The following is a 24,690-nucleotide window of genomic DNA, read 5'->3' on the forward strand; positions in this document are numbered from 1 at the left end:
ACCTTACTAAACGCACGCCTAAGATTAATAACTGCATAGATAGCAAATAACTAATAGTAATCCTTAATTATTAATAGGCTAGACATTAATGCAGATTACTATTAGAGTAGGCGCGCACGCATAGTGTTTAGTTTAGAGGACACTGCTAGCAGTGTAAAGGAATACTTAAAGTAAGAACACCTAGCTAAATTAGACTAGTTTTAATTTAAGAAGGCAGAGAACATAACAGTAATACTTTCTACTCTAATTACTACTAATAGAGACTATTAGTCTATAAAGAGGGGGTAGTGTAATAATTCTTATAAATTATTCTATCTTAGGTTGCTTAGAACCTCTAAAAGGTTCTTGTATTAGCTCTAACCTTGCCCTGCCCCCTGCTGTTACCTCTATTCCCCTAAGTATTTAGTCGCACCTCTTCTCTTAGCTAGCCTAGTAGTTTTCTAATATTCTTTTGTACAAGGCCTATAGGTGTTAATAACATTCCCAGGTTGCTGAGTCCCCACGCACTTCTATATGCCTCTGAGTGGATTCATACCGCATTCAGACCCATTGTCTTGCCTGTGCTATTACAGCTAGCAGCTATAGCTAATATAGCTAATTCTTTACATACTAAGCATAATCTAGGCTATGTTAGTATAAACTAGCCTAGTATGTGTATTAAGTGTTATCTAAAGCTTAAAGTAAAGTTTAAGTATAACTATAACTATAAAAAAGCCTTTTATAAAAAAATTTAGGTATCTAAAACTAATTTAGCCTTATACAGAACATTAATGCTAAGTATAGCATTTAAAATAATAACATGTATAACTTTAGTAAGTTATGCTTTATAATAAGCTAGATATTTACTAACTAGTTATACTTATACTTAAAACTTTACTATGCTAGAGGTAAGGTTTGCAAAGGAAGTAGCTATAGTGGTGATAATAGTAAGAAGCGACTTAAACAAAGGTTATATACGTCTTTGCTCTTCTAAAGCGTCGCACTAACAATTAACGCTAAACACTAGGAATACTCTCTTTAGGCCCTTTGTTGTCAATTAATCTGTCTTCACTAATCATGCATAAATGTTGCGGCACGAGGATACTTCCCGCAGCTAGCATTAATTGTTAGGAATACCCTCCTTTAACCCTTTGTTGCCAATTAATCTACCTTCACTAATCATGCATGAATGCTGCGGCGCGAGGATGGTTCCTGCAGCTAGTATTAAATGCTAGGAATACCTCTTTTTAATCCTTTGTCGCTAATTAGTCTACCTTCACTAATTATACATAAGTGCTGCGGCACGAGAATGGTACCCGCAGCCATCATTAAGTGTTAGGAATGCTCTCTTTTAACCCTTTATTGCCAAATAAACCACCTTCTCTAATCACGTATAAATGCTGCAGAAAGAAAGGGGGCGCTATGAGTACACGCTAGAGGTGGCAATTTTCGAGGTGTAACGAGGTCGGCACGGTCAACCACGTGGCCTTCTCTCGCTCATAGAGGTTTAGGCTAGGCTAGAGACAACCGCTAGTGCTAGTGCTTACCCTAGCATTACCTATATATATATTATACTATGCGAGAATACTTAGCTTAAGTATTCTCGTGCGTACCATTTGGTACAGTGGGGAAAGTCGTATAGTATCGGCTTGGCAGGCGGGGCGCCTACCTCATTACACGAGGCAGCGCTGCCTCTATAGAACGCTGCATAAAAGCGTTGTAACAACAGCGTTTCTTTAGTGGTTAGAACTAATCAGATAGAGCAACTAGAAGTAGGCATGTTTATGTACAAAGGCTTCTAGGCGCATAAGTCTACCTTAGGTTTTAATAGGAGGGCGCATACAAGTTACAACGTGGTAACAGACCTTAATCATTACACGCTAACTTTTATATAGGCTGTAATGTAATTTAGTAGTTAATTAATAAGAAAGGTATAAAGTAGTGTTATATTTTAACATTTCTTAATTAAGCCTTTTAAATACCTTAGGCAGAGTGGCATTTGCGCGTAGTACGGTGGTGCGCATTATTGTAACGGCACAGGCAAGACAATGGGTCCGAATGCGGTAGGAATCCACTCAGAGGCATATGGGAGTGCGTGGGGACTTAATGACCTAGGAATCTCATTAACACCTATAGGCCTTGTACAAAGGATATTAGAAAACTACTAAGCTAGCTACAGGAGAGAGGTGCGACTAAATACATAAGGGAATAGGGGTAACAGCAAGGGTTAGGGCTAATACAGGGGCCTTCTAGGTTATCTAAAATAGAACAATTTATAAGGATTGTTACACTACCCCCCCTCTGTAGACTCATAGTCTTTATTAGTAGGTAGAAGTATTACTGTTATGTCCTCTGCCTTCTTAAAAACTAAAAACTAGTCTAATTTAGCTAGGTGTCCTTACTAAGTATTCCTTCACACTACTAGCAGTGTCCTCTAAACTAAACGCTATGCGTGCGCGCCCGCTCTAATATTAATCTATGTAGATGTCTAGCTAATTGTTTTTTACTATCTGTGCAGTTATTAATCTTAGGCGTAGGTTTTAGTAAGGTGACATTTAGGTATTATTAGGGGTGCCTAAAAGGTCTCTTGCTATTAGGGTAGCAAGGGTGATTTAAGGCATTATTAGAGGTAATTTAGTAGTTAGCAGGGGTTAACTAGCAGTCTTAGCTAGATTAGCTGCTAGGGATTAACTCTAAATTAGGTAGGTCTAGCTTTAGGTTCTATAGAAGCAGGTTTAGCTGTTAACAGAGTAGTAGTTAGTAGTTAAAAGTTAGGCATTAGCAGTTGTCTCTAATCTTAATAAGTTATTAGTAGTCTCTAAGTTTCTACCTTAGCACACTCTACACAACTTTTCTAAAGGCAATTCTAATTATAGGGGATAAGAAGTTTTAAACTTAAAGGCTTTAGTTAATAAAAGGTCTCTAGTATTCTATCTATAAACTAAATAGTTTAACAGAACAGTGTGTAAGTATTATAACCTAAACTAAATTAAACATGTCTTAAGCTTAGATATAGTTAAACAAATAATTAGTGTAATATTATAATAAGGCTGTTATTAGCAAAAGTAAGTTTTTTAATATAATGTAACAGTATAGGCAAGACAATAAGTCTAAATGCAGTAGAAATCTACTTAGAGGCATATAGAAGTGCGTGGGGACTTAATAACCTAGGAATCTTATTAACACCTATAGGCCTTGTACAAAGGATATTAGAAAACTACTAAGCTAGCTACAGGGGAGAGGTGCGACTAAATACATGAGGGAATAGAGGTAACAGCAGGGGTCGGGGCCAGGTCGGGGTCGGGGCCGATACGGGGGCCTTCCGGGCCATCTGAGATGGAACGATTCATGAGGATTGTTACAATTATACTCACTTTAACAGGAGGTCGTCGCAACATCATAGGGCTGAGGCATGCACATAACACTGCACACGTTCTAATTAGGCGGCTGATAAGCAGTTGTTAGATGCTAGCTCTTAGATTTAGCCTAAAGAATTACTAAGAAGTTAAGCTTTAATACGTTGCAAGGTGAAGCACGCAACAGCTGTTTATAATGTATTAAGCATACAAAATATTGCAGGGCAAACTACAAGAAATAATTATTGCTTGTTAGTAAAACAGAAGATGAAAATAAGTATTAGTCTATAACTATGCAATCTTCCTAGTAATAGTAGAAGATGAAAATTGTCTGACTTGCCTTGTCCTCTAACAAGGGTATTTTTCTTAGCACAGTTGGTGGCTTTACAGGAGCGCTGTACTTGGCTAGCATGCATAAAAGATTATATAGGTTACGTATTATCTAGAGAAGAAAGGGCTAAAGCATTACTCTTGATACAAAAGACGCGTGATTCACGAAAAGAGATTACAGACTGCTCTTAGCGTCAGGATCACCAATAGGTGCAAGGGAAGTCAGGGGGGCGGACGATACGCAGAGTTTGCGTTATAGCGAGAGTAAATTACAAACGAAACAAAATAGCAAAACCTCTTCCTTGACCACATAGCCACAGCCAGGTGCATTAATGAAAAGAGTGTAGGATCGCAACAGCCAGCGGTAGTGCTGGGGCCAGCGTCACTGTGTCTGCAACTATGAGCAAGCCTAGTGAGAGGAGGACCGTGTTTAAAAATAGGAATAATCTTAAAAAATAGTTTTGTAAAACTGTTTTAGAGATTAAACTGCAGCAAAAAAGTTAGCGCAATAGAAAATAAAAAAACAGAAGTTAAAAAAACATTACCTGAAAAGAACAGACTAGAAAAGTATTATCCCGATGCCGTCAAGGTGCCAAGATTGTCTAAACTAGGAAATCAAAACTTGCTTGATCGAAGCGGGTGCATGGCGACACCGCTTTTGTGGCTCAGACAGTACGGAAAATGCATGATCAAGCAGGCGCTCCTAGCACTGCCGTCTCGCAAACGATATGCCAAAAGCTCCGAGACATGTAATTTCGCTTACAGAAAAACAGACATGTCCTGAAATCATGGTGAGCCAATTAGAAGTTAGTTACTAGATTCCTAGCGCCGGCATCCCCGTTGCTAGCCCGTGCAATACCGACGCTTACTCAGATGTTTTGTTGCCCTTCTTCAGGGAGCGTGGGTAGAATGTCAAAAGAACGGGCGCTAAAACCTACTAAACGTCGCTTTGCCCCACATTTTCGCAGGTAAAACTCGAGCCAAAGGTAGGTTAAGAGACCGAGAGGGGTTGCCATTCTGTGCATGGTTTTTTGCAAAATATTTTGTAGTATATAATCAAACAACTGGGAAAAATGAACATCAATCAAGACATACGGTGGTATGGTCTAGTGGTATGACGTCGCGTTGTGGCCGCGCCAGCCTGGGGTGAGTTAATCTCCATTCCAACCTGGCCCACTCAAACGAGTGGATTAAGAGCTACAAAACAAGAGTACTGACTGACAATTGTCCAGTTCGATTCCCAGTACCGCCAAATTCTTTTTTTGGGGAAATTTTTTTGGCGAGGCGAAGTGAAACGGCTTGGCATGCATCATGGGTGTGCGAACAAACACGTTACGGTATGACAAGAAGAAATTGGATTGTGAAATGTTTTTGGCTTAGATTGAAAGTGCTGCCGCTGAGTTAGTCGAAAGAGGCATTACTTCCAAGTCTTTTGTGCTTATATGGAGGAAATGAGGAAATGATGAAGGGGAACTGCACCTCCTTATAGAGGATGTTCTTAGTGAGGATAGGGATTGTATCCCTTATCATCTATGAACCCAAAACCCCAAATCCTAGGCATGTAGCTATTGTGTCATTCCTCTTTGTAGGTAGTCCTCTTCACGAGTGCAGAACCTCTATCCCTAAAATCCACAACTAAAGGCCAAAGCGGCCACCATAGGTGATGTATCATAATACCAGACCCAGCAGCACCATTCCTTCCCCATTCCAACCCTATGGCCTCACAATTTTCTTCTTACTTCGATCATAATCCTCTACTCTCCGCTTCCGATGATTCTGCGCCATCTTCCACCGCACATATAGCATCACTACATCCTTAACCCCCACAAATAGACAGCCCCCCAAGATGCTCCGTCCCCACCTCGCCTGCAGAAATCCCGTCACTTTACCGTCTGCGGGCTTTGTAACCCATGACTTTGGCAGTGCGTGTTTCAACACCTCACCGACTGCAGCCGCAATAGAGGGGAAGATGAGAGCCCCGAGGATGGTGTCTGCCAGGGAGGTCGTGCTAAATTGCATGTTGCGTTCGCGGCGGATGCGGTTTCTTCTGCCGGGGACATTTGGTGCGGGGGCAGCATCCTGTACGTCTACGTCTTGGGGAGGGGCGTGGAGGGGTGGTGCAGGGCCGCGGGCGATGGGTACTGGGGGGTTTTCCTCGGCAGCATTGTTGTCGGCCGCACCGCCGTTGTTCCAGTCACCGAAGAGGTCGAAGTCAACTTCGAGTTCTACAGCTTCGATGACGGCGTCGTCGTCGCCGTCCTCGAGCACTTCTTCGATTTGGTCTCCCGCGTTGTCGTTGTCAGCGCCGTTGTTTCCATCTGTGTCACCAGCACGTGGTTGAATTTCCTTGAGCCATCGTTGTTCTTTTGGTAGCCAGACACGTTCGTAGTATGCATTGTAGACACCTCGGATGTAAGGCAGTGCGGCAATGGTGAAGGCAGCGCTCGGCGGCCATTGGAACGGCATCATCTCGTCCTGGGGTCTGCCCGAGCTCGCGAAGAATATCAGCGGCAAGAATGGGAGAAAGCTATCAGCCAGTGTGGTCCGCGAGGCTATCAAAACAGTTGGAATCAGTGGAAGCCCCAGGTCCAGTCTCCAATTCAACCGTAGGTGGTCCATCGCCCGTGCCACGATCGACTGATGCATCGTTGGGGATTCGTAAATAGGCATTAGAATCTGCGCTCCATCTTCTATGCCAAAGACTTCATAGACAGCATGTGTGCCCAACAGGGTAGCCGTGCTGTAGACCGCTGACCCCACTACGATAAAGAACCCGGGCAATAGCATCATCCCCGTGAACCTCTCCACCGTCCGCACAAGATCCACGACTATGCTCCGTGGCCGCACAACCTTGATCTCAGCCTTGCACTGCGGACACAGTATCTTGCCTCTCCCACCACCAGCCCGCCGCCGGGAGCTCGGGGCCTCCATATCGGCGATCCAGTCGAGCAGGCACTTTTCGTGCGCAACGAGGACACAGGGACAGGGGCTGCGCCATTCTGAGGAGGTGGGTTCGTCTTCGGTTTCGTCATTGAAACATATCCAGCATTTGCGAGGCTCGTCGTCCGGCTGCGGAGCCGCCGTTAATTCTTTCTGCGACTGTGAATGCGGCTGTGAATGCGACTGTGACTGTGACTGTTCAACGGGTCTCTGCGCTTGTGGCGGGTGCGGGCTATTCAGGAGCAGTGTCTGCGAGTCTTCAGACGTCGCGGAATAGGCTTCGCTGTCGGTGCGACCCAGCTGCGATTGCTCATGCTGGGACGCCGGCTCGGCAGCTTCGCGGGGAGGAGACCTGCGCTGCGAGGCGGGCAGGGGAGGGACGGAGGTCATGGGGGGAGGGAGGGAGAGATTACAATTTCGGAATCAGGACTCGAGTATGTCGACAGAGGAAGTTCTAGACTTAGATAGACAGACGAAATTTCATGATGGAGGTTGTAGGACGTTGGAGGCAAGCGGAGGTGTTGGTACGGGGACTAAGCATTCAGTGAACGGAGGTTTGTTAATGGAAACGCCGAGGCAGCGAACAAGCGTAGAAGACGTCACTTCGTTTCTCCGTCGCCAAGAATTTGACGCCGATTTGATGCGGAGGAGCTTTGCAGTATTTGGGAATATATTGCGTCGTATCATGCGTAACTTTAATCACGGGAATGGATTTCAAGGACTCTCTTTAAATCATTGACCACAGACGCCAGCATACAGTCGACAATTGTGGTTATAAAAGACTCCTCGAGAGACTATGTCCTATGAATTCCGAGTCCCATGAATTCCGTGTCCCATATCGATTACTATACAAAATCACCATGAATACAACGCCCCCAAATCCATTAAATCAAGCCAGTCCTGCAGCAGGTCCCGCGACAATAAGCATATTGCAGCAGCTACCGAAAATACTCATCTCATCAAAGCCACTATTGGCCCATCCACCGCTCTTATACTCTCCAGTCTTCTAATTCTTCTTCTCATCATCCACTCTAGCATATCGCTTAGCCCTGGTATTCACTTTGAACGGAACATCAGCGAGGCTGAATCTCATAGCCGGACCAGGAGGACCTCCCGAGCCAACAGCCACATACCCACCCTCATGCTCCTGCATCATGTTCGGAAGGACCTTAGAGCGGAATACGCTCGAAGCACTATTCCTCTTGATCTGATTCTGGCGGGTTGGGGTCTGCGGACGGGTGCGCGGGAACGGGGTGACCTCTGGCGGTGGAGGGGGGCGGATTGGGCCGTAGTTGCTGGGTGGGGCGAAGTAACCGTAGCCGTTGGCCTGGTGCGATGGCTGAGTGATGTTATTGTTAGGCTGTAGGACCGTATTTTTGTAGGTAATTGCTTGGACGGAACGAGGTGGGAAGGTGTACTCCGGTGCTTGATACGCAGCTTTGCAATCCTGCATTGGGGATGAATCTTGGAATGACTGCGAAGCCGGGAAACGTCCCTGGAAGTATGAGCAAATGGCCGTTCGTGTGGGTTGAGCACTAACATTGTGGCCCGCTGGCATTGGTATGCGAGAAGGGAACTGGTGTTGTGTGCCCGTGGAGGAAATCTGGAGATTTCAGTCAGTGTGGAGCTGTGTAGGTATTTCCTACATTGTAATATCCATCTACCATTTGCCTGCTGTACTGCGCCCCTGGCTGACCTACCCTACCATTCATCTGGAAGCAAGTGTCAGCGCAGTTGATATGTAGGGACCTTGAAATACTAACAGTCCGGAAACCGGGATGCATCTCCGTATTGTGATAGTGACTGTTCATCGGACCGCCCCCTAAAAACCAAGACTTTTAGCTTGAGCCTAAAATGGGGACTGGGTAATACAAATTGGTTTCAACGATCTGTTTACAATTATCAAATGTCACATGCTGGGCCTGATGCAGAGCGTTGGGCTGTGCATGTGCAGAGACATCCAGAGAGGAAGCTTGTGTATAGAAGATGCCACCAGCCCATGGGCTACTCCTAGCTGCTTGCAGCCCCATTGAGCTAAGTGGTCGAGATTCCATAGCATTACTCGGTTTGAACCACGGAGCTCGGTGCTCTTGGCATGTATTAGCACGGGCTGGTTGACATTGTGCAGTGTTCGGAAGGTGCTTGAGTTGCTCTCCAATAACTTGACGATGTGCTTCCACATCAGGAGTGACGCAGGGAAACACTGGCCGGAATGCGCTCGCCTTTGGAGTCTCGGAACTACCTCCGTCGGAATCGATCTTAGATTTCCAGCCTGTCCCATAGGCATCCTTGCTGGTGCCGCTGCTCTCGCTCCGTGCCTCGGCCAGTCCTACACTCTCGCTGGTCTTGCCCTGAGACGAAGCAGGCTGTCTTCGGGCACTGGTACTAGTAGTGTCGAGGCTGCAATTCTGCGACAAGATTGACATACTCCTGTGAGTGCGCTGGCCGTTACTCTCCGAGAGCGGTGTCTCCCCAGCTGCGTCCAATGGGCAGTAGAAGAATGAATGCAAGGCCGACAACGACAACGGACTGCGCTCAGGCGATGAGCTACGACCTGTCTGCTTCGGTTTAGGTTTCTTTGGCTTGCATGTCATTTTAGCAAGCATGTCGGGTTTCGGTGTCAGATCCTCGCCTTTCCAGCCCTCTGGTGTCTCGACAAGATAGAAATATTGCGGCTTGCCGGTGGTGGGGAAAGGCTTGATGACAAGGTCAACTGGAGCATACCAGTGGACACCGTTAGGGTTGGCCTCGTTCCCTAGAACCTTTTCACAAGCCGGGCATGGGAAGCCAGAGTCCTCGGCATGGTAATACTCCAGTCTGTGCTCGGGGAAGGAATGGTCCATGCTGCAGAAATCAAATCCTAAGAGCTCGGCGTGGCTTGGAATAGAACAGCCGCGAAAGACTCGAACCACTCTCATACACATGGTGAGCTCCTAAAGATGGCGCATTAGGAATGAGGGCTGTTGTTAGATGAGCCCCCGGTGTGGGTGATAGGGAGATTCGTGCTTGTGTTGTTGTTGGCCCTCCCAGCAGGGCGGAGGTGAAGTAGGGAAGCGAATTAAAATTCATATAAAGTCGTTCTGTTTTGTCAACAGAGGGGTCGTCGTGGTTGTGGTGTGCGGCATCACCGTTTGATACGGCACGTGCACGGCGCCTTGGCAACGAGAGGTACTGTGAATGTCTTGAATCGGACTATCCTTTCGCCGATGGTTTCCAAACGCTTTATCTCCTGATAGCCTGCGTTCGGGCTGGCTAAACAGCCTGGCGTGCAGCCGCTATGAGTCGAGAAAAGAAGAAAGGAAAAAGACAACAGTAGGTTAACATGGAACATGACAAGTATTGAGTTAGTCTGTTTAATCTCTATCTAGAATAAGGGTTAATAGGAATCAAATTTCTGACCTGTATGTAGGAGGGGTTTCGTTTTCGCCGAATTGAACTCTAAGGAAAAGCTGGTAGTGCGGAGATCTTCAACACAAAAAACATGCTGAATCGCCGTCTTCATCCCCTGGTTGAAACCGATATGCCTTCTTCGATGCTTTCCTGCTACCACCCTTCGATTTGGAATTCAAACGATTTGTCTCCTTTCCCTTTCTCAATTGGATGCGCATCTCCATCGAAAAGTGATCGTTCAATATAGAGCATCTTCCCACCGTTATCGACGAGGATGATTATATTCTTCTGCGTTCCATAGCATCCGGACGTGGCATTGGCGGCTCTGTGCTTGACCACATCACCTACAGGATGTGCCGGCATATTCATTTCTTCCAGATCATCCTTTCCAACGGCAGGAACGAAAATACTGTGGCGTAGTTGGTTCAGATACATGTCCCACTCTTCATTTTCCTTCTGCCTGGGCATTGTGTCATGGCAAAGAACGGCAAACAACCTCTCAAGTAATTTCTCCTTGCTTTCCCTTTTCTCCACGCTCGCATCGATAGCGGCTTTGACCTCCTTTTCTCCGTTTACGACCTTCGGCCAGGATCGGTCACCATAGGCGGCATTGCTGAGAGCGTAGGTCTCGTGGGATTTCCCGGCCACCCATATCAAGCCAGCAGCATCCGGAGTGCGGTTAGAGATGATTGCAAGGCCTTTCCTTCCCCCTTTGACAACATCCTGGATCTTTCCATACAGCAGGCTGAAGCCCCCAACTCCTCTTACCCCATCTTCCTCTACAAGCCTCTTCGCAAACTGCTCCGACGACTCGTCCACTTTCGGGTCAGATTTCAGCCAGGCATTCGGAATAAGACCCCGACTTCGGGCCCCTTCAACAATTGCTTCGCCCTCTTCGCGGTAATTGGTGAGGACTGCGACTCGACCCTGACGAGTCACGCCAAGCCAAGTACCGTGGACGGGACGATGCAGATCGTAGCCTCCGAGGACTTGGGAGTCGGGTTCTGGCCACCATGTTGCATCTGCTGTTGGACGATGCAAGTATTCCTGGCGCCCTGAGTCAGTGGTTTGCCGAAGTGAGGTGAGAGAAGATGCAAGGAAATTTACATCTCTGTTGTTCAGGAGGATGAACGGGTACTGAGGATGCTCAGTGGTAACAATGGCGATACACATTCTGGAAACCTACAGGAACGCCTGTACTCTACTGGCTGCAGTCGTTCACAAGCAAGGAGAAATGTAAAACTGGTTTAGAAGAAGACGAGAGAAGGAAGCTGGAAGGAAATGTTTTGGTCGAGTGAAATCGATTCCAAAGTTCGGGAAAGTACGGGCGTCTAGTTTTAAAAGTGGCGGAGAAGTGCAGAGCGGTGTGATGAGCCCAAAGCGCCTACTTATATACGTGGATCCAGCAAGCAGGCCCAGACATCTGACCTGTACGGTGTCACGGCTCCATGGGGTGAGTGAAGGATGCTAGATGGCGAAGTGTGCATGCGTGATGGATGTCTGACGGGAAATGCTGGTCCGAGATTTTGGACTAGCAATTTTGCTCACACGACTGCAAAATGTTTGTTTGGAACATATTTCTTAAAGCAAAGTATCGAGGGGAGTTGCTTCACATTTATGTACAACATCGACCCCTTATCCGACGCTGTTGCACTGCATGAGTGTTCGTGCAGTAGGATTGCTTTTCTTTGTGTCTATCCAGTCACGTGCGATTTGTGCTGACCTAGGAGCCGAGCCGCATTCCTCCTGGACTGGGCCTAACGCGTCACCCTCACTCCCAGCCAATCCATGCCACATCCTCAGCCCTACATGTTGCATCAACCCGTCTAACGGTCTCGTTATCCCCAAACCTCCACGTTTCTTCCCGAACCGCATCTCCGGCCCACCCTAGAAATGGCAGACTTCGCGCCCTACCAAGACGTCCCCGAAACCCAACGCGCACTCTCTCCACCTCTACCCAGCAACTCTCCGCGACCCTCACCACGCGCTTCCCTCGACCGCACCCGAAATATAGGTACCGCGGCAGTGACCTCGCCCCATAGCCAGACCTTCCCCCAGCGTGAATATTTTGGGAATCAGCAGGAGCCAGAGCGGGTAGCTTGGAATGCAGTGCCTGGCGGGTTTGGCGGAGGAAGAGAAGATGTGGATATGTTTGAGACCAGGTTGGGATTGAGGATGGACTACGAGGCTTGTCTGGCATACCTATTGTTGCCTCCTGCGGGAGGAGTCTTGTTGCTGGTGTTAGAGCATCGGAGTGACTATGTGCGGTTCCATGCATGGCAATCCAGCCTGTTGTTCGCCTTCGTCTTCGTAAGTTAGGAGCTGATATATGGGCAAGGATATGTATGTGCTAATGAGCTTAGGTTGTCCATATCATCTTCTCCTGGTCAAGCATAATATCTTGGCTTCTGTTCATCGGCGACCTTGGCCTGATTGGGTTTCTGACTTGGCATGCGTATAAAGATGGTAGGCGTCCTGATCGGGAAATTATTTTGAGGAACGAACTCAAGCTAACCCACAGTGTAGCCGAAACCCTTGACAGGTACGAAGTCCCCTTCTTCGGTCCTCTAGCTAGCTCTATTCTAGACGACGAGTAGGGGACTTCAATATTCTCACCTGCGCCCAGGGGTGACACACTCTCTTTCGCGATACGCGTAAATCCACAACTCGCAGCGGGTGCTTGATACCCCAGGAGAGCTGATCAGAACGAGGCAGCGAGGATCCTGACTTTTGAGGACCCTGATTTCAAGGTTCCTCTTCATGAAGCCGTTTGTCTGCGGTTCATGGCGTTCAGGGTGGGTTGCATGTTAAGGCGTCAAATGAGATTTCAGCATGTATTTCATAGTCCGTCTTAAGGGGAGGATGGCATTGGCTTTTCTCCTCTGCGAGCGCTATCTAGGTTGTGACTATTTGTAATAAACTCCTTGCTATGAGGCTAGTGTGTGTCGGTGATGGTCATTGAACATGAACAAGGATTCGATCTGTCAGGCCAGCCGCCGGAATTCGGGAGAGCGTCAAGAGGCTGGCACATATCTCTCCAATATCAGAGCCCTTCCTATCTCATAGTACGTGCTAACTTGCAAACGTACAGCACAATCACTCCCATTCACCCAAACCGATCCCGAGCAATCTGCCTTAAATACTCCATCGTCTTCTCTTCCTTCGCCCTCCGTCCAGCCAACCTCTCTTCCCTCTCCGCATCCCTTGCCCTCATAATCTCCTCCCTCCGGATCTCCCTCTCAGTCTTCTTCCGCTCCATCTCTTTCTTGCGCTTCTTATACGCATCGATCCCGTCATCGCCCATGAGATCGGCATCTCCAACCTCGACATCCCCGGCTTCCTTCGCATCGCGGAAGCCCTTCAATGTGTTGGTTGTCTCACGCTTCTTCTCAAGCTGGCGCTCACGAGAGCCAGGGTCGGCGCGTGGGATAAGCTCTTCAAGGCGGTCTTTTTGCGCTTTCCGGTCGGCTTTGCGAGCGTAATGGATATCGTCCATGTAGTTTTCGCGGTCTCGATCACGGTCTTCTTCACCAAGCTCGTCTCGATATCGCAGGTCATCAAGCCTAGGGATTGTCGGGCCAGTCCGCCGAAGCGCTACATCGCGGGGCAGCGCCGGACCAAACTCTTCGTCGTCGCTCTCTTGATCATCATGTCCTCCATCCGGCGAGTCGCGGGGATATCGCTCTAGAGACTGTGGTTGAGGCGCAGACGATGCGGTTCGTTTGGCTTTCTGGAGCGTTGCAGCATCGTACCATCCCTCTGCGAGATCTCCACGATTCCTCGCCAATGTTAGCTTACGGATGCTTACAAATTCGTGTATGGAGCAGGATGGAGAGGCAGAGGGGAGTTAGCATACCATCGTCCTACAAAGCTCTTCCACCTTCCCTTTAGCTCCTTCTCGTCTAAATCCTCGAGATAAAGCTGCTTTTGAATTTCAAGATATGATGCAAATAACGGCTTGTACTCATTGTAGTCGTGTTTTGACAGCATCTGCGCTTTGAAAGGAAGGGCTATGGGGCGGGGTGGAGGAGAACGCGAGCGTCGTCTCTTATGGCGGTCATGTCGTTCACGATGGGGCGAGCGGGATCGGGGATGGCGGGAATGGTGATGGTGCTTCTCGGTGCGGGGTGCACGATATGGAGAGCGGGATTGTGATCGTGGCTTTCGGTGTCTGGTGTTGTTGGCGGATTCACGTTCAGGCATGGTGGGGTAAGGGGGAGTTGGTGATGGAGGTGGTAGGAAGACTTCAAGACGATTGGCCGACACGGTTCGCTTGGCATTCACCCATTTTTCTTTAGCCGTCCTCGCGTCTTAAAAACCCTACCTCTCCTCTCAGCTCAACAAATTTTTGTGAAAACAAGACAATGTGCTACTTCCTTCAATCCTTGATTAACCAATTCTAAACGAATCATTCAGCACCCCTCAGCAAGGTCTTTGCCAAGCAGGCTTTCCGAGACAGCCTGCCTCGATCCCGGAACCCTTATTATAGTTGGCACATATCTCCAATTTAGCTCCGATCAAAAACCGGGAAACAATAGACAACGCCGGAAACAACCTCAAGAACTTTCGGCATGAGATGCTCATGTGAGAAGCTCATGAAGTGTTCCTGATCGTGGACTGCGGGGTAGATGCGTCATGACGGGCCAGCGGTGCCTGGCTTCTGGAATTTCATAATTCCTGATGGATATTTTGGGTGCTCATGACTTCACAAGATGCCAGGTTGTTCGTTTTACTAATATCCTCTCTTGTATTTTCTGTGATTGTACCAGCTTAACATGCATTTGACTTTGGTCCTACTATACTCCATCCTGTTTGCATCAGCTGCAAGCTCAACCTTTCAGACCGCCCCAAAATGTCGATTCTCTCCCCAACACTCTCAACAAGACATTCTCACCAACGGTGATACTTTCATATGGGATCTTTTGTACTGAGAAGGTCACTTCCACCAAGACAACGTTGGATATAATACAGCCAATGAAATGACATATGATGGCACCCTCCTGGACCCTCGAACGGGTCTCAACAACATTGGCGGGCTACATCCCTTCAACGCAGCTAGAAAAGAGTCTCTCCATGTCATGGTACTAACGCATGCTATCGCGGGCAACCGCCACGCGGCCCGCTTCCTGTCACCCGAACAGCCAGACCACGCAGCTACTGTTGCGGTCGATATCTTGGAGAAGAAGCTCGATACATGTCTTAAGTTTAATAGGACATACCCGGGGTTCGGTCGCTTTCTGCCTTGGTTCTTAAGCAATGAGATAGATTTACGCCCAACAGCCGACTAGGTGAATCGAGTCCCAGCTCACGATAATGGGTTAGTCGACTTTACTTGCATGCTCTTTGAATTTCTAACTTAGACCAAGAGAGCTGCTCTGAGCTGTATACGGTGCAGTCGAAGCCTTCGAACAATGGAAAAATTTAAGGTTACAGAGCCTCGCAAAGAGATGGCAAAAGTGGCTAGACTACACGAAAGTGACGGCTGAAGAGGTAAGTCTACCTAGAATATAGGTTTATTTCGATCTAAAACGAAGATAATAGGTTTTCTACAATGGTATAGGTCGTGTCTGTGCTGTAGAAAGCATCAGGAATCAATCAGTGCCTATTGGTGGCTTTAACCAATCCTACATTTGCGAAGGGACCCAGGCCCTAAACGACCCGTACGAAGGCGAACCGTTCACTTTGTGGCTGTATCTGTTCTCCCCATGCCTTACAGCCACCGACAAGGCGGATATATGGGCCGTGAAGCGCCCACAACTCGTATTGGTTGAGTGGGATTCCAATACTTCTCTCGGCAACGTCACCGTGTAAAGGGGGTATTGGTATTCCAGCCACGAATAGTGGAAGATTCTTGAGATGCCATATCTAGATGTGCCACTCATTAAGCGGATTTTCCACAACTGAACGAGCTCGGACTTGTAACTCGTATCTAAACAATCTCCCTGGGATGTATGCGTCAGTGAACAACATCACAGATTCCAGTTGCCAGATTCGAGGTTACATATTGAGTGTCGGTATTCCAAGCACCTCCAACCAAACAGTGCAAGAGTTGGACGTCGTCACTCCGTATGCAGTCTTTCCGACTATTCTTTTCAATCGTAGTATTGGCCTTGCCTGGTGGAAGAACATGGTGGATGGGAAGGGAATGCAAAACCCATACGGCTCAACCAAATCCGAAAGGGTAGATGGAGGGGATATCAGCAGCTTTGTGAGCTGGAACAGCAAGATCACAACTGTTACAGCAATCCTCGGCGGCGTTACAGGATTCATGAAGACAAAATGAAGAGAGAAAAGTTATACGACTAATTTATTAGCGTCGCACGACGAGAGTACGAAAATTCATTCGGACAAAGATTGAGGGGAGAAAACGTAGAACTCTGTCTTCCCAAAGCCCAGGTGGCGATTACTGTGGCAGTGAGGGATTATGAGTCTTGCCGGTAAGCCCTGGCTCCACCCCCAGTACGCTGTACTGGTGTGAGCTTCTAGAAACAGGCATCGGTCTATATTTATATGGGAGATTCCATATAGCAGCGGCAACAACAACTGTACTGACAGGTACAGAGCATGGTGCGAATCTAACCTCATCTCACCTTTCCTCATGCAAATAAACTCTGTGCCACCGTCGGTCGACGAATAACACCGCAATACCGACAATCACGTCAACATGTGTACTCGGGATCTGGTTGGAAACGCTGCATCCAGATCTATATGGCATGTCGATGATGCTGATGAACTTTAGAGAAGGTCGAGACACAGCCTATTTATCGCGTAGCTTTAACATGGTTTAGCAACGCCATCGCGAAACATAGTTTACGTTTTCGCTCTTCTCAGGTGTCTCCTCCAAGCCACCACATTCAAGGCAAGCTTCTGGAGTGACTCTAGCATTCACCAGAATAGTCTTCCTAATGAGGATAATTAAACGAGGATCGGCGTCGCGCTTGACCGATGTTAAACGTCATTCGTCGGAGATTTCACTCCCGTCCTCCGACTTCAGGATCTGACCACTCAGCACCTTCGCTCACTACCCCCATCCAACCGTGAGCAGTCGATCTTCCGGCCTTGAGAGGAGACCCGAAGTCCATTTCGCAGCACACCACTACCCGTCATCATCAGCAAAGTTTCGCAATCATTACAAAAAAAGCTCGAGAAACAAAATTCTTCGACGCTCTAGGCTACAAATATGCATGGAAAGGGTTCTTGCGAGAGAAAAAGTGTATTTATGTACTAGCGCCACGCAAATGTCCAGATGTAGGTATGCAACTACGGTCCAGCAGAAGCAAAATGACGGCCCGCATGGTCTCTTACAATACCAATGTTTGTCGGGAAATCCCAAGGCGCCGTGCCATCAAACCTCAGAACACTTAATAATGGTTCTTACCTTTCTTATTGGCACCAACACCCCGTTTCATGTGCGTCGTGCAGCGCCTTCGTCACTCACCCTGTCTTCCACCAAGCTATTTGTAGGTTACTAAGGCAGCCATGTCCCGTTCGGCCCCACTTTCTCTGACATGCGGCCAGTCTGATATATGTACTGGCCGGTGTTGCTCGTTGACGCGGCCTTTGCTCTGCTATTTGCTTTCGCTGAGATAGGCGTTCTGTTGCGCGCAGACAGTTCATCATGTCTTCTCCTCAGGGTGGTCAAGGAGGTCAAGGAGGTCAAGGAGGTCCCCCTTTAGTATGTATCTTGAGAATTGTTTGCTAGAGGGAAAGTTAACCGTATGTAGGGGCAACATGGCCCACCAGTACAATCAGGTCCTCCATATGCACCACAAAACGACAGTCTGGGTGGTGTACCTAGCATAATGCCCGATATTCCTATAACGGCCGCCTTTCTTTTCCTCTATGTTGTCTTCGCAATTATCCATATTGTAATATTCAAGAAGAACAATGCCCGAGGGCACAAATTTTTGTTTTCGGGGGCCATGTTTGGTAAGTCAAACTCGAATCTGCGAATATAAAACTTACCTGGAGCTAGGTTTCTGCACAATTCGAATAATAACAATGTCCTTGCGAATAGCGTGGGCATGTCATGCTCGAAATATCAGTCTGGCGATTGCGGCTCAAATCTTCGTCTATGTTGGAACCGTCATTTTGTTCATTATGAACTGGTTTTTCGCGCAAAGAATCATCCGCGCTCAGCATCCAAGATGGGGGTGGTCAAAGCCTTACCGTGTTCTCCACCGAGCCGGCCTTTTCTTCCTGATCACCTGCTTATTGATGCTCATTGTAGCATCGATTCAGCAATTCTTCACTTTGGATGAATATATACACAAGATCGATCGCAATCTCCAACTCACGGGCCAGACTTACTTCGCAGTATTCTGTCTTGCTCCAGCAATCCTGATCTTAATTTCGGTCATTCTCCCAAGAAGGGGCACCGAAAAGTTTGGCGCTGGCCGACTTCGTAACAACATCTCAATCCTTCTTTTGGCCGTTTTCATGCTTTCGGCTGGGGCCATTTTCCGTTGCGTTACAACATGGCTTCCACCTTCTCCTCTTCGAAACCCTCAAACCGGATGGCCAAACCCTTCGCCGTGGTATTTTTCTCGAACTTGCTTCTACATCTTTAACTTTACTACTGAAATTATCGTTGTCATCTTATACGCACTTGTTCGCTTCGACCTCCGTTTCCACGTCCCAGACGGTTCGAAACGCGCTGGAGATTACCATGACGGACGCTATCACGTGGGTATTATTGGCAACGAAAAGAATCTCAAGCGCGCCTCGAGCGGGCCAATGTATACAGCGCATCCCAATGTCTCAGCCGACACGCTACACGAGTATGAGTCGTCCCTCTTCGACGATACTCGCACACTTGCTGATTCGTTACGATACCCATCCTCCGTCCTTGAAGTCGACTCCAAGACCGGACATTGGAAGATCAAGCGCATATCTGGCGCATCTTCCATTCGCACACACCACTCGCACATGTCCAATCCCAGCCTATGGAGTCCAGATCGCGATACCTACGTCAGCGGCGATGTCCCTCCCATTCCATCACTCCCCGACAAAGGGGATTGGCCGCTTCGCGAATCCCAGCTCCCACGCGGCTCAATCCCAGTAATGGAGCACCGGAATCGGAGAAGTACATCTGGAGGAACGTCGAACAAGAGTAACGAGATAGAGGGCCACGATATGAATGGTTTCGATATGAGCAGCGCTATTGCGGACGCGTTAGCGAGACTTGAAGGCACTAGTGGGAAACATGCACTGCCACCGGGATACGATACCATAACCCCAATCGATGCGAGGAGACCAGAATCCTCAGATATCCCAAAGAAAGTAGGAGAGTATTCGACAACGAGACATACTGCGAGTTCTGATCTGCCGGGAAAGACGTATCCAACAGCGCTAGCTCCGGCTCCAGCGCAAATCCGACCTCAATCACACAACGCTAGATCGGATCTCCCCGCCAAAATCATGCCCCCAGAACCAAGTCCGCCACAACCCTCCGAAGGCACGGGGAGGAATGAACCCAGTTTCGAAACCGCAGAAGAGGAACCCAGGCGATTTAGCTTCGAAGCTCTGCCATGGAGAGGCGAGGAGGGATATGAGCGCAGTTTGAGCTCAAGTGAAAGGGATTTGGAGAGGAGAAGTTAGAAGTAATTGTTACGAATATTGCGTAAGGTCATGAGCGTCGGCGTTTACGTGTATGTGTGTGCTTTGTTAGGAGGCTTTTTGTATATTTATCATGAATAGGTCGCAAGTACCTATGCTACACAATATTATGAATTCAGATTGAGAATTGGGTTCGATGGCCGTGTTGCGGGGCATCTGGGGCGTAGGTGGGCTTATGCCACATGGAATTTGGTCATCGTCTACTTTCACAATCTTCACCTGGGTTAGGATAAGATTGGACACATTCAGTGTTCATCCACTCAACAAAAGACAAGCCTATTGAACATGTTTATATGTACAACTCCGAATTCTAAAGAGGTACTTGAATATTGGGTATGGCACCTGGAGCACTTGTCGAAGCACTAACACAGAAAGAAAAGACACATACGTGGAGTGGAATCAAAAATGCCATACTTTCCTTGGACGTGTGATACTAGAAGAATGGTTGCTTTCACGAAGAAAAAAATGGCAAGATCCATGTCGACAGTGGCCTGGGTCTCGTGCTACAAACGATTGAGTGCCAAGTGTATAGAGTTCTATGGGAGAAGAATTCCGACTGATTCCTGGAGATGGCCTGGATCTGAGCGATTGGCGCCTTGGATGTTCAGCCGGCTATCTGAAGAGATAAAATCGATGCTCTCAATGGCACTGAAGCAATTCTCTCGAAATTTTGTACCCCAGTGTTATGTGCGCCTGAGAACTAGAAGTATCGCCTTAAGCGCAGTATAGACTCTGGGCCGGAGAACACTCGTTTCTCGGTTTCTAGCATTGAACTTGGATTCGCAATTATTGAGTGATCCAGAAGGGAAACTTTAAAAAAATCTAGAATTTCATGGATTTTCTAGCCCGAACAAATCTTCCACCCGGATGACATTAACGAGGCTTAAAACCATATAGTCTATGCTGCTATGGCAGGAACACAGGGGGGTTTGAAGGGCCACGACCCCCCAAGAAATACATTCCGAAAATATGCAACATACCAACTCCCTCAGGTCTAGTTCCGTGGCCCAACCTTATAAAGTGCTCTGAAGGCATTCCTGGAACCTCTGTTCACAGCAAAAGAATACGACGTGTATGCTCCGACTCTCTGAGTCCACGCCTCCTTGGAAATCCGCGGCCAGACATACAATAAAACAAGAAAGCGAAAGATTATGTTCTCAGATCCTGGAAATTTGACGGCATTTAACTCTTAAAATTGGACTGAAGACTGAGGTTATGCGAAAACAGACCTTTTCTAAACTATTATGGTCGATTTCGATGTGTGAATGAGAACTAGAAAGTCTCATGGCGGGTTACCCAGAGAGCCCAGGCGAGATCAAAAACCGATGCTCGTTTTCACGTTGGCCGTGGGAAATATCCTGAAACGGCTACGGGATTTGTCGAAAGAAGTTGGGTTCATGCAAAACTGCTGCTCGGAAGATCTTATACCCAATATTAAGGAATCAGCTTACGCGTCAGTATGTGGAGTTTGTCGCCCTAGAAGACTTCAAAATCGAGTTGTCCGGTCCCAAATTCCCCACCCCAACCCCAACCCTTAGTCCAAATCGATGACGCCTACGTCTCATGGCCTTCCAACCCTCCAAGAGCTCCCTAAAACGCCTTTCCGAATTCGCTACAATATCGTTGTTGCACAGGAGATGATGGAGCCGGCTGACATCTGCCAAGTCGGAGAATCAGATCTATTTAGATCCTACGCTGATGGCAGTTGGTTCACTAGCGCTGACGCCATGGTAGTGAGGCTGTGGTGCAGTTATGATTAGCTCAACCGTTTGCGAATGGCGGGGTAATTTTGAGAATGGGATGTAAGCGTGGGTTGCTATGACTTCCATCCAACGTGTTGCTCATTCGTTGGGTGTGAGTCGGAATAAGTTTAAGATTGCGGCATTAGCGTAGAAGGAGTATATTTTCCCAAAGTTTCTCACAGCTGCCATTTGTTAAGTCCGGATACGTTTGTGGATGTTCACCATGCCTCATGGCTTTTGAAGATAGAAAATTTATATTCGTCTGACGTCTTCGGTTTGGTCCGATCCTAGAGCACATGGAAGTAATCGATATTTTTTTCGACCCTGCAAGGATATTCAACTAAGGTGGCTACGATTCCACCCTTTAAGTTCTCGCATAAGTGCGCGAGGATATGGTTTCGAGATTCCCTTATGAGCATCCAGCTCAGGATGCCGAGGCTGGACAGGGATACAGAGTCCAGCCCATGAGGCTGATGGCCGCACTCGGGTGTTTCTTGACTAAGTAGTATGCGGTTGATACACCAAAGAACCCGGCACCAACGATGACGTAAGAGGAGGAGAACTTGTGGTATGAAAGAAGAACTGCCCGGAGATTGCGAGATTTCAGGACTGGAAAGAGATCTACCTATTTATTTGGCCTGGGCGTCTCCCTTTTGCTGACTAGTCTACCTGGTATGTCCACGGGCTGTTGTCAGAGATTACAGGCTACTATCATTGCTGCACAATCGGACAGAAGTCACCCGCCCCACTTGTAATCCGCCTCTTTACCTCTCTTGAAGCTTTCCTCGAAGCCACCTTGATCTCTTCCATTTATCTAGCGCTAATCCAGAGCGATGGTGCAGGTTCAAGCACTGCGGTCAGACTTCAATGACTACTGACGGACTCTTACAAGCTTAGCCAAGGGGAAGAAATGCTCAGGTAATCTTTAGCTTTGGAAGACTGGATCCAACTCCGTCTTTATTGATATGTATGACCTTCATTATGCTTTTAAATGTCTTGAGTCCAAGGACTATATGCCAAATTCTGATCCTCAAGTGACCTAGTGACCGGATAGGTGTCCCTCATGCCATATCTTTCCTCCACACCGCGCGCCTGGATATTCACTCTACCAGCGCCACGCAGGGGAAAAGCGGTACTCTCCGCCATAGCATCCAACGCATTTTTTTGCTGTATCTCTAGGGCATCAAAAGGACATTGTTGGACTGGATCAGCAGGAAGCTCCTGCATTTCACCCACCATCGTTACCGGAAGTCCATCCAGTTCGGGCTTGTGCCAGAAATCTTCCCCACTTTCGGTCAGAGTTGGCAACAATCAAGTCAATCAAGTCGGGGTGAATTGCTTGATTGATTGACGGATCTGGCACGTTTTGATTGACTTGATTGACTTGATGGCACAAATGAGGCTTGACTTGATTGACTTGATTGACTTGATTGATAGATTACGTAGTGAATCAACCGCCGTATATCTCGTAGATGGTCTCCAGGTCTTCGGGAGAGATGGCGTCACTACGTGGACTTTTTGCTAACTTTGTAGGCTTCAAGCCAAGGCGCTTCCAACTACGTAGGCTTTGTAGGGCGGAGAGGAGGTCTGCCTTCATGCGGAGACGCCTCGTCTCCAGCAAATCACCCAGCTCGGAGAAGGTCCTCTCACAATCAGTGGCCGCCGCAGGGATGCTGAGGATCGTAAGGGCGAAGCGCGATAAGACGGGGTACTCGTCAGCCTTCCCCATCCAGTACAGAATCGGGTTGCGCGCAAACAGGGACTCCTCTGGTACAGGTGACTCGATTATCCAGCGCTCGAACTCATCGCGGCGATAGGTTGGGCGGGCGTCGTCACCTTGTAGGGCAGCTCTCATAAAATCTGACCGGCTCCCAGCTAGCCCTGTACGTGCCTTCTTCGGCGGAGGCTCTGGAGTACTGACGGGAGAGGCGGCGTCTTTAAACTCTGCCCACAAGCGTTGAAAGCCAAGGTGGCAGTCGTCTAGCCAGCCTTTGTATACGTGGTAGAGGCAGGTAAGTTGGTGGGCGGTAGAAGTTGAGGAATTTCAGATATATGGCGCTAAGCCTAGTTAGGCAACTATCACGACTCTAAAGTCCCTTAAAGCCGAGCTGCCTCATACTATATTCACTACTCCCGCACACTAAAGGATCCTGTATCCCCCAGTAAACCTAAGATCCTAGGGATTCAAGTCTGTCAATCAAGTCAATCAAGCAGGCACGATTTGCTTGATTGACTTGGTAAATTTCGCCTGGCTGATTGACTTGATTGACGGCTATCAATCAAGTCAATCAAGTCAAGTTATCAAGTCGACTTGATTGTTGCCAACTCTACTTTCGGTATTCTCTTTCAGTGTTTTTCGTTGAACTCCGCGACTAAGAGTGAAAGCGAAGATTGCGATGAGCAGCACTCCGAGTATTGTGCCTATTTCGATGCCGCTATTGCTCCTGATGATAGAACGGGCTTGCTAGATAGAGCATAGCTCAGCGTGCTTATAAGTGATGCTATTGTTGCTATCCGCGTCGGAGGGTTATCGAAAATTGTAATCACGGCAGTGACGACAATTACTGAAGGGGTTTCACCAAGGGCCAAGGCGCTCCGTGAAATGAAGGATGATATAATATAAGTTGAGGGAGGTCTTGAGATGGGCCACAGGGCTGAGGTTGACAATAGCTTTACTAGTTAGCGATATCCTACATAGTTCATCCTTCAGCAGTCTTACAGGAAGGGAAGTCAGTAGGGGCCGCCGTTATGAGTAGGTTGCCTTTGTGAGCAAATAGCTATGCTAACGGCCGCAAGTAGCGAGATGAAGAAAATCGTGGTAGTGGTGATAGCAGAGAATGCTAGTCATCGGTGCGGTGCATGCACCTTTTTTTTCGAAGTGCAAAGGTCCGTGTTACAGGGTGGCATGACCTATGTCGGGGATTTGTGTAAATGGGAAGAGGAATTGAACTTAAACTAAGTACACTTACGCAATGTTTAACGTTTAGAGGATGTTAAGAGACGAAAAGAAGATCAAGCTGTGGAGTTGAATCAAGCGCCTTCGTATCATCAGCCTGTGCATCAAACATGCAGTCTCGGCATTGCAGATGCGCGATTGTAGCCCTGTCGCCTAATTGCAGCGGGCATAAAAATATATTCGAATTTCATTGGGGGAGTTGTGGTAGTTGGGCTGCGTGCGAGTGAACCTGTGCCACGAAAGACATGAACACGTCAGAAATTTAAAGCCGAAGGAGTTATCATGATGCGCTAACATTGAGTCTGGATAGGAGACGTACGAGGAGCGCAAATATTGATGAGTTCCCATTCTTATATTATCTACACGATTGGTCCTTGAT

General features: G+C 47.8%; 8 protein-coding genes across 8 annotated transcripts; 4 read left to right on the plus strand and 4 right to left on the minus strand.

Moving 5' to 3' along the window:
• Positions 1-5,162: 5,162 nt before the first annotated feature.
• BDR25DRAFT_282963 (uncharacterized protein) lies at positions 5,163-7,148 on the minus strand. The gene has a single exon (XM_033688006.1). The coding sequence runs from the start codon at positions 6,993-6,995 to the stop codon at positions 5,379-5,381; it is 1,617 nt and encodes a 538-aa protein (XP_033550267.1). The 5' UTR covers positions 6,996-7,148; the 3' UTR covers positions 5,163-5,378.
• A 948-nt stretch (positions 7,149-8,096) lies between these two features.
• On the minus strand, positions 8,097-9,629 carry BDR25DRAFT_131989 (uncharacterized protein). Its single transcript, XM_033683859.1, has 3 exons — positions 8,503-9,629; positions 8,369-8,427; positions 8,097-8,317 (listed from the first exon to the last, which is right to left on the minus strand). Exons 1-3 carry the CDS (start codon positions 9,527-9,529, stop codon positions 8,222-8,224), a joined length of 1,182 nt encoding a protein of 393 aa, XP_033550268.1. The 5' UTR covers positions 9,530-9,629; the 3' UTR covers positions 8,097-8,221.
• Positions 9,630-9,938: 309 nt separating this feature from the next.
• BDR25DRAFT_302330 (DUF833-domain-containing protein) lies at positions 9,939-11,201 on the minus strand. Its single transcript, XM_033689771.1, has 2 exons — positions 11,103-11,201; positions 9,939-11,042 (listed from the first exon to the last, which is right to left on the minus strand). Exons 1-2 carry the CDS (start codon positions 11,166-11,168, stop codon positions 10,149-10,151), a joined length of 960 nt encoding a protein of 319 aa, XP_033550269.1. The 5' UTR covers positions 11,169-11,201; the 3' UTR covers positions 9,939-10,148.
• Positions 11,202-11,652: 451 nt separating this feature from the next.
• On the plus strand, positions 11,653-12,912 carry BDR25DRAFT_392567 (uncharacterized protein; the record flags this gene model as incomplete). The annotated part of the gene is made up of 4 exons (XM_033698209.1): positions 11,653-11,851; positions 11,887-12,305; positions 12,359-12,461; positions 12,522-12,912. 4 exons carry the CDS (start codon positions 11,653-11,655, stop codon positions 12,590-12,592), a joined length of 792 nt encoding a protein of 263 aa, XP_033550270.1. The 3' UTR covers positions 12,593-12,912.
• Positions 12,913-14,087: 1,175 nt separating this feature from the next.
• On the plus strand, positions 14,088-16,632 carry BDR25DRAFT_323966 (uncharacterized protein; the record flags this gene model as incomplete). Its single annotated transcript, XM_033692135.1, has 8 exons — positions 14,088-14,099; positions 14,765-14,894; positions 14,931-15,224; positions 15,391-15,485; positions 15,537-15,802; positions 15,882-16,251; positions 16,326-16,432; positions 16,557-16,632. 8 exons carry the CDS (start codon positions 14,088-14,090, stop codon positions 16,630-16,632), a joined length of 1,350 nt encoding a protein of 449 aa, XP_033550271.1.
• A 771-nt stretch (positions 16,633-17,403) lies between these two features.
• BDR25DRAFT_282968 (uncharacterized protein) lies at positions 17,404-19,885 on the plus strand. Its single transcript, XM_033688007.1, has 3 exons — positions 17,404-17,670; positions 17,720-17,924; positions 17,971-19,885. Exons 1-3 carry the CDS (start codon positions 17,614-17,616, stop codon positions 19,593-19,595), a joined length of 1,887 nt encoding a protein of 628 aa, XP_033550272.1. The 5' UTR covers positions 17,404-17,613; the 3' UTR covers positions 19,596-19,885.
• A 38-nt stretch (positions 19,886-19,923) lies between these two features.
• On the minus strand, positions 19,924-20,899 carry BDR25DRAFT_352857 (uncharacterized protein; the record flags this gene model as incomplete). Its single annotated transcript, XM_033695069.1, has 8 exons — positions 19,924-19,955; positions 20,002-20,116; positions 20,171-20,261; positions 20,345-20,386; positions 20,466-20,519; positions 20,558-20,600; positions 20,658-20,777; positions 20,815-20,899. The coding sequence occupies 8 exons, from the start codon at positions 20,897-20,899 to the stop codon at positions 19,924-19,926; spliced, it is 582 nt and encodes a 193-aa protein (XP_033550273.1).
• Positions 20,900-22,264: 1,365 nt separating this feature from the next.
• Positions 22,265-22,755, plus strand: BDR25DRAFT_132059 (uncharacterized protein). The gene has a single exon (XM_033683860.1). The coding sequence runs from the start codon at positions 22,419-22,421 to the stop codon at positions 22,704-22,706; it is 288 nt and encodes a 95-aa protein (XP_033550274.1). The 5' UTR covers positions 22,265-22,418; the 3' UTR covers positions 22,707-22,755.
• Positions 22,756-24,690: the final 1,935 nt, after the last annotated feature.

This window comes from Lindgomyces ingoldianus, assembly GCF_010093535.1.
Source record: "Lindgomyces ingoldianus strain ATCC 200398 unplaced genomic scaffold BDR25scaffold_9, whole genome shotgun sequence".
Classification (NCBI taxonomy): Eukaryota; Fungi; Ascomycota; class Dothideomycetes; order Pleosporales; family Lindgomycetaceae; genus Lindgomyces; species Lindgomyces ingoldianus.

What these genes read in the sequence shown, in the direction of transcription:
- BDR25DRAFT_282963 (XM_033688006.1), bottom strand. Translation starts at nt 6,995, where the DNA reads ATGACCTCCGTCCCTCCCCTGCCCGCCTCGCAGCGCAGGTCTCCTCCC.
- BDR25DRAFT_131989 (XM_033683859.1), bottom strand. Translation starts at nt 9,529, where the DNA reads ATGTGTATGAGAGTGGTTCGAGTCTTTCGCGGCTGTTCTATTCCAAGC. An exon ending in GCATGTGACATTTGATAATT is followed by an intron (nt 8,428 to 8,502) that starts GTAAACAGATCG and finishes CTTGGTTTTTAG; the next exon opens with GGGGCGGTCCGATGAACAGT. An exon ending in TGCATCCCGGTTTCCGGACT is followed by an intron (nt 8,318 to 8,368) that starts GTTAGTATTTCA and finishes ACTTGCTTCCAG; the next exon opens with ATGAATGGTAGGGTAGGTCA.
- BDR25DRAFT_302330 (XM_033689771.1), bottom strand. Translation starts at nt 11,168, where the DNA reads ATGTGTATCGCCATTGTTACCACTGAGCATCCTCAGTACCCGTTCATC. An exon ending in TCCTCCTGAACAACAGAGAT is followed by an intron (nt 11,043 to 11,102) that starts GTAAATTTCCTT and finishes TCAGGGCGCCAG; the next exon opens with GAATACTTGCATCGTCCAAC.
- BDR25DRAFT_282968 (XM_033688007.1), top strand. Translation starts at nt 17,614, where the DNA reads ATGTCTTCTCCTCAGGGTGGTCAAGGAGGTCAAGGAGGTCAAGGAGGT. An exon ending in GTCAAGGAGGTCCCCCTTTA is followed by an intron (nt 17,671 to 17,719) that starts GTATGTATCTTG and finishes AACCGTATGTAG; the next exon opens with GGGCAACATGGCCCACCAGT. An exon ending in GTTTTCGGGGGCCATGTTTG is followed by an intron (nt 17,925 to 17,970) that starts GTAAGTCAAACT and finishes ACCTGGAGCTAG; the next exon opens with GTTTCTGCACAATTCGAATA.
- BDR25DRAFT_132059 (XM_033683860.1), top strand. Translation starts at nt 22,419, where the DNA reads ATGCCATATCTTTCCTCCACACCGCGCGCCTGGATATTCACTCTACCA.